Here is an 8,091-nt window from a genome sequence, read left to right as displayed (position 1 = left end):
GGAAAATTGTGCATTTCTCTTTCAAATTTAGGTGTTTCGAAATTTATACCGAATTTAACATTTAGTCAGTAATCATTCAGTGTGAAGAAATATTATAATTCAAAGTTATTATAATACAATAAATTATAATTTGATGAAAAGTGTTGGTGTGTCTCGAGTAGAGATGGGCGAAACAGTTCACTTCGAAGAACCATTCCCGATTGAACAGTTCTGTAAAAAGAACTAGTTCAGATGAACCGTTCTTCCGTTCAGCTGATATTTTACTTGTATCTACCGAAAGTCTCTCAAAACACTCGATTATTCTGGGAGAGCACAGAGAGCGGTTTGTGGGACGGCAAGTCAGTTCATTTTCATTCGTTCGCCTAAAAATCGGTCCGAGGAATTCACCGAAGGGCTTTGGGTTATATTCAGTTCATTCTCTTTGAACAGAATTGAGAACTACCGTTCTTTTAAAAAGAACTTCCGTTCGCTCATTCTCTTCGAAGAATCAGTTCACTTGAACCGTTCGCGAACGAATGGCCCATCTCTAGTCTCGAGATAATAAGGCTAGTAGTAATAAAGAATTTTGTCTCACCATTAATTTCAAGATAAGAAATCGGAAAAAAATATCAAGAGTTATATTTTCACAAAACTTGCATCACATGTTCGACAAATTTGACGATTGCCGAAAGAATAATAAAACTGTAATGAATTTATTTTACTATATAAATGGATTATTCAATGAAACAGTTTTGTTGTTTTCACTTATTTAGAGTATTCATCAGAAAATAAGATGAGGTAGGGAGTGCTTACCCTATTCAGAATGTTTGGACTTGTGCTCACTGTTCGATAGAAAATTTGGTTTGTTTACTATGATCAGAGAAAATGCAAGTTTGCTTTGATTGCAAGCTGAAAAATGTAATACAACGATAACAAAACATGTGTGTCACGCTGCCGCTGTACGAGTACAACGTGGTATGAGAATCATTGTACGGAAATCACATGTGTGTCAATGGTATAAACAACCCTCATATTCCATTCGACTCAGTTCATCGTGATCGGAAAATGTCTGTGTACGTATGTATGTGTGTGTATGTTAAGGTGGGGCAAAATGATCGTTTTTTCAACACAGCACTTTTTTAGTTCCACTTGGAGTCCCAAATAACTACAAAATTTGGGGTTGATGGGTTTTGGCGCGGCGGCATTGCGTTTGAAATTTGAATGGAAATTAGTATGGTAAAACCTGTGAGGAATAAAGCCTGAATATACGAAAGAAAGCAAAACGCATTACGTGTCGGCGTAATTATGTTTAATAAGAAGCTTGGTGAATATCGGTATTTCATTTCGCTTCTGTATTTGCATTTGCCCTCGTATTGCATATTCTATACGACTATGAAGCGCATGAATAAAGGAGCAGAAACTAATACGACCAAGGTTTCCGAAACTTGCATCGTTTCAATGATTTCACCATATGCCGAATATGGGCCCAGATAAGCTGAAATTCCGTTCCGATTCCGTTCCGTTTTGCGCTGTGGATCGCATGTGGAACTTATGTTCAACCCTGTGAATATTTTTAAACCAGAGCAAAACAGATCGACTATCTCGTTTCTTCTCATGTTTTTCTCTTTCGTTTGCCATCATTCGTAATATAATCAGATAGAAAGAGAAACAATCTCCTGTTTGTTTATATTATTATGAACCGTAAAATAAAAATGTAGGAATAAATTTCAAGTTTTCTGCTGCAAGTCTTGCTACGCTTTTAAATTTTTTGCATGTGTAACGAGAACGCATGATCGATTGGGTAAAATATATGTGAACACAATTGTTTTAAGTATTGGGAAGAGCTTCAGAAAGTACGTTTATTCAGCGTGGTAGTACAGAGTGGACTAACTATGTGATGATGGAGTGACGCGGTCCTATGCTAGCTCATAATATGTATTTGTTAGCACACCCTACGACAGTGCACATTCGTGTTAGTTAGGCAAGGATGCATCACAGATATGAAGACAGATAAATATTATTACACGCTTTCTTTTCTTTTAAATCAGTAAAGCCATTCTCCGTAATGTTGGGGAGATTTAATTGAACGGCCACTACGACTAGTTCGACATCCCTCATGTGACAAGGGAGGACCATGTGAATTTGGTGGAGAGTGGGACAATGTGGAAGGAATGGTGGATTCAGGATTAGCAGGGGCTGGGACAGACGTCACTGCGCTAGGCAAGGTATCACCAGCTGCATCACTAACATTTGGATTTATCAACTGAGGCTGAACAACAGAGGAAGGCGACTGATCTACCACATTGTGTCGAGAAACTTCGAGCGGAATAACTGAACCATTTTGAGGCTGTTCATGATTTTGAGAATACTCGTTTCGCTGGTCTCAATTGGTGAATCTCGCACATCTGTGCTATCGTTTGTAGTACGTTTCATAAACCTGTGGTTACGTCTGAAATGATTTCCGAACCCGTCTTTTCCAATGTAGGATCGCCCATTAGCGTCACGCGTCACTGTACCATATTACCATTCTTTCGAGCATTTGTTAAAAATAACACGATCTCCAACATTAAGCGGCAGCAAAGGTTTAGCTGTTTTTTCATAGTTCTCCTTTTGAATGACATGTTTACGCTCAAACTTACTGCGGACAACCCTTTCTGCAATATTTTTACGAACCAAAAGAGACTCATCAACAGGTAAACGCGTTTTAAGTAGTCTTCCGAAAAACAGGTGGCTTGGTGTAAGCTGCATACCAGCAATCGGAGTCGTATTAAATTCAAGAAGACGATACTTTAATTGATCCACTTCACCAAGTTCAAAACATCGTTTCAAAATATTTTTGGCTATTGCAACAGCTTTCTCCGCTAGGCCGTTGCTTTGAGGATACCGTGGACTAGAGAAGATGAACCGGATGTATTTCTTATTCGCATACCTCTCACACTCCAACGAATCGAACTGATTGTTATCACTGCGAATCTGTGTGGGATATCCATACGCATTGAAAAAATTATCGAACAATAAGCTGACACTTCGCATAGATTTATCCTGAAGCCGATCCGAGCAAATAAAACCTGAGTAGGCGTCGACCAACACCAACCAATCCTTACCACCATACTCATAAATATCCGTGGACACCTTCTGAAACGGACACTCCGGAGAATCATCCTGTCTAAGCGGCTCTTTTTGATTGTTACGCTGGAATTTCTCACAAGTCAGACACGATTTTACCATCTCCGAAACATCGTTGGCCATGCCTGGCCAGAAGAACTGCATTCTTGCCCTGGCTAAAGTTTTTTCTACTCCAAGATGTGGTGCATGAACCCACTTACAAATCAAGAGTTGCAATTTCGTTGGAACCACCAATCGATGATCTCTTAACAGTAAACCATTTTCGTAATGAAGCTCACTACGATATTTAAAGAACATCTGACTAAGATCATCGAGTCGGTGATATGATGGCCAACCCCATTCGACATATCGTACTATGCGCATATAGCGCTCATCATTGTTTAAAGCATCCACATACAAATTGAAGTTATCTTCGGCCATACATGCTTGTTTCACAAGAGAATGAACCACACCTTCCAGATGAACATCAGTTTCACCAGTCTCTGATAAAGGAGCCCTCGACAGGCAATCCGCAACAAGCATGTCCTTTCCCGCAGTGTATACAATTGATAGGCCTGGGTATTTAAGAAGCTTTAAGAACATTCGCTGTAGACGAGAAGACACCTCATCAATGCCCCGTTTAATGAGGGTCTCCAGTGGTTTGTGATCAGATTGGACTTCAAATTAACGACCATACAAAAAATAGTGAAAACGTGAGCAGGCAAAGACAACAGCAAGTAATTCTTTTTCAATTTGAGCCCATTTTTGTTCGCTACGCGACAGGGTGCGCGAGGCAAATGCTACTGGTCCATGATCTTGAAGAAGCACACAACCAAGCCCATCTTTGGAACTATCAGTTTGTATTGTACATGGCTTCGATGGGTCAAAAATGGCAAGAACTGGAGCTTTAGTTATGAACGAGAGCAGATCTTCTAATTCCTTTTCGTGTTCTGGAGTCCATACCTATTCCGCTCCAATGTAGGTAAGCTTGCGAATATTTGCGGTGCGTTGTGACAGATTAGGAATAAACTTGGCAAGATATTTCATAAAACCAAGAAGTCGTGTAACTTCAGCCACGCATTGAGGTTTCGGTATTTGGATGATTGCCCGTATATCCTTGTCCAATGGCTGGACTTTTCCGTCGCCGATAGTGCTTCCCATGAACTGAACTTGTGGCAACCGAAACTGAAGCTTATCTCGATTAAACTTGATATTATTCTTACGAGCGCGATCAAGAACTATTGCAAGGATTCTGTCATGGTCGGCTTTATCTTCACCCGCAATCGCCAAGTCATCAATGTACACCTCAACACCGTCTATGTCGCCAAATATTTGAACCATTCTTCTTTGGAACATTTGTTTAACCCAAACGGGACACGGTTCCACCGGAAACGACCAAACGGCGTCAAAAAAAGTCGTCAAATCAGAGCTCTTCACGTCAAGTTCCATTTGCCGAAATCCGTTGCTCAAATCAAGAACAGAGAATACACGTTTTCCTGCTAAACGACTAAACAGATCTTCCTGAGTTGGAAACAAAAAGTGTTCACGCTTGATGCATCTGTTTAGTGGCTTAGGATCGAGACAGATGCGCAGCCGCCCATTTGGTTTCTCCACTATCTGCATATTGCTCACCCAGTCGGTAGGATAGTCAACTGGTGAGATTATTCCCTGCTCCTCCATTTGTTGCAATTCCGTCCTCAAACGCTCATGTAGCGCTTGTGGTATTCGTTTTTTATAGTGGACAACTGGTGAAGAGTTTTCCTTGAGAACGATACTACACTTACCAGGAATTTTACCCAAACCTTCAAAAACATCGTGAAATTGTCTGATAAACTCTTCCTTGCTACTTGGAAACCTGGAGATAGCATTCAATCGCTTAACCAACCCAAAGGCAACGCGAGATGACAATTCAAGCAACGAATCAAAACGACCATCAACAACCAGAAACTCAGCAACCCATTTGGATTTGTCAGACGTATCGACACAAAGAAGTTTCGCTTTCCCGTAAACCTGAATTGTATTTCCACTGTAATTGAGCACAGGAGTATTCTCAAAATCATTAATTTTAACATTTAGCTTCCGGACAACGCTGATTGGAATACAGTTGACGTTGACAGGAATTCCACACACAAGATAAATTTTCGTCCACCTTTCAACCCGACTGTTACAAGACGATGGGCCACTAACGTTAGCGCTTACTCTATAGGAAGTAGTTTGAGAATCAATACAAAAATCATTATCATATGCACTTTCGACCTGATCTGAACATAAAACATTACCTGCGTCACTCCAATTAACGGAATACACCGCCTTTCCGGATGAAGTTTTGGATTCCGTCCTCGGTGGCTTGCGGTTCGGTTCTTCATGTGACGTCTTCTTGCGGCAGCATTTTCTGAAGTGACCCACATCGCCACACGCATAGCACTCTACACGCATAGCTGGGCAGCTGCGGCGATGGTTTCGCACGTACGGTTGTCCACAATTGTAGCACTTGTTGGTATTCCGATTGATGACAGCAACTTCCTTCGGTTTAGTATCCTCCGCCTTGTCGCCGTTCGCCTTGATTTCCATCACAAAATCCTTTCTGTCCAGCAGCAGCCGGTTTTCCGTCGCAGCTTCAAAATTTTTGCACATCTTCACTACCTTGAGCAGTGGCTCATCTTTCCCATCCAGAAGTTTTAGCTGCAACTTTTTATCATGTACTCCGATGATAATCTTGTCTCGAAGCATACGATCAGCATACGGAGCTTGACAAGAAGAGCACTTGAATTCACAGAACGCAGCTCTGTTTCGAAGTCACCGAAAGCTTGTTTTTCCTTTTGCGTAATCAAATTGAATTTGAAAGCTTCCATCGTGACGTTTCTGCGCGACATGCAGTATTCGTCAAAAGCATTGATGACCTGCGCAAGTGTGAATGCCGCCGCAACATCCGTAGCATCAGCAAACCTCTCTTCGTCGTTTTCTTCTTCCTCTTCGTCATCGTCTTGCCCAAACATGTTCTCGTTGCTGCTATTGTTTGGATACAGCGTGTTGAAGATTTTCACGCCTCGCGGTCCAATCAGCCACAGAAATGTTGCAATTTTATTCGCTTCACTTTTCTTGGTTTTGTTGTTGGCACGTAGAAAAATTCCAAACGCCTGCTTCCATGCAGGCCACTCCTTTGCCAGATTAGATCCATCGAGCGGCTGGGGCAGCCGAAGATCGAATCCGGAAGCCATTGCACAGTGGTTTTTTTTGCCAAAAACACGCGATTAATTATTTACACAAATACGGTCAAGTTTAAATCAACATTGTGTTCTGGAAGTTTTATCAGTATTTAAAGACCTTTCTTCTGGTTTAGTACATTGAGTGATTAATCTCCCTAAAAGTGAGATATTTTGCTTATTTTTTTAAAATGTATAGATAATGAGCTCATATGTTCTGCAATGTTGTAGAGCTACTTTTTGCGAACAACTTTGCTTAAGAGTCCAAAACTATATATTCAATACTTGTAAAGTTATAGTGCCTTGTTTGTGGATGACCCCTTAAAATCATTTTTTTAATATAACTTTTTTGGTATCGTACCTATGAATTTAGAATGTTCTACAAAGTTATTTGCGTCAATGCCACCCGCAATTCTTTAGAAGAACGTTTTGTTCTATCTCTTTTATCTTCGAAGTTATTTAGCAATTTTTGAAAAAAATAGTTTTATTTCCAATAGCAATAACTTTTGAACGGGCAAAAACGGGCAACCAGCTATAGTTATAAACATTAGTACAACAAATGAACCACAAAATCCAATTTATTTCATTTGTCTACTGTTGTCTCCGGTGCAGTTATGGACGGTTTATGAAGTGCTTTCCGCTGCTTAGTATGCATTTTTCATTAAGTGGAATTGTTAATCTGTTCCTCGCTGGATTCACTTTTTACGTATGCGTGTGCAGGAAAGAAATTGAGAGAGAGAAAGAGAGAGAGAACAAGAGAGAGAGAGAGAGAGAGAGAGAGAGAGAGAGAAAGAAAGAAAGAGAGAGATTGGAGAGGACCGCTTCTACGAAATCGCGCAAAAATCGCTTTTATGAAAATTCTGTGTACTTGAGTTATGAGCACCCAAAGTTTTATTATAAGTCACCAGAATGAAATATTTTATGCATTTTTTATATTTCTTATAGAAAAATAAAAAACACATTTAAGTTAAATACATTTATTACATCTCATCGCTGCTAGTGTCATCGCCATCGTCATCGTCATCACTGATAGTGTCATCGTCAAAAACCATAAGCTGCACAGCTTCATCTGATAATGGAGTCTTCTTTTTCCGCGGCCAGGCTCTTATACTTGATATGTATGGATCAGACGACTCTAAGAGCCTAAAAACATTAGTATTCCAGCGGCAACATCGGGCATATTATGTTCGTCAACGTTATAATATTGAAAGACTTGTTGAGCTACAGAACCTATTTTCATACTTTCTGTCGCGGAAACCCAAAGGGAAAACAAGTGACGTTTATCAAGGGAACCTAAATTGTACAACGAGTGTACTTTTCAATAAACAAGAATACTAAGTATATAAAGAAATTATGTTTCAATCAATTACCTTGCATTCCAATTGTACACATTTTGATGAAAATCCCTTTAAATTAGTTTCGCTTAAAACGTTTCGTAAAATCGAATGTACGAAAAAACGTGTTTAGACACTCTCCCGCACACGTGACCGTGTCGAAGTTCGGGAATCTTCTAGTTTTCAGCGTAACCCTTAGTAACAGTCAAGGATTGCTACATCTCGGAGCTGTGTAACATTGATTTTCTTAAAGGCGACTTCGAAAAAGTTATGCGCTTAGCCGTCCTCTCCAATCTCTCTCTCTTTTTCTCTCTCTTTCTTTCGCTCTCTCTTGTTCTTTCTCTCTCTTTCTCTCTCTCTTTCTCTTTCTCTCTCTTAATTTCTTTCCTGCAGACGCACACGTAAAACGAGAATCCAGCGAGGAACAGATGAACAATTCCACTTAATGAAAAATGCATACTAAGCAGCGG

At 40.2% G+C, this 8,091-nt stretch overlaps 1 protein-coding gene across 1 annotated transcript; it reads right to left on the bottom strand.

Annotated features, from left to right (window-relative positions):
* Window positions 1–2,499: 2,499 nt before the first annotated feature.
* Window positions 2,500–3,228, bottom strand: LOC131680192 (uncharacterized). The gene has a single exon (XM_058960911.1). The coding sequence runs from the start codon at window positions 3,226–3,228 to the stop codon at window positions 2,500–2,502; it is 729 nt and encodes a 242-aa protein (XP_058816894.1).
* Between the last annotated feature and the right edge of the window lie 4,863 nt (window positions 3,229–8,091).

This window comes from Topomyia yanbarensis, chromosome 2 (assembly GCF_030247195.1).
Source record: "Topomyia yanbarensis strain Yona2022 chromosome 2, ASM3024719v1, whole genome shotgun sequence".
Lineage (NCBI taxonomy): Eukaryota > Metazoa > Arthropoda > Insecta > Diptera > Culicidae > Topomyia > Topomyia yanbarensis.
The sequence above is the reverse complement of the archived record's forward strand: the minus strand, read 5'-3'. Positions and strand labels throughout refer to the sequence as shown.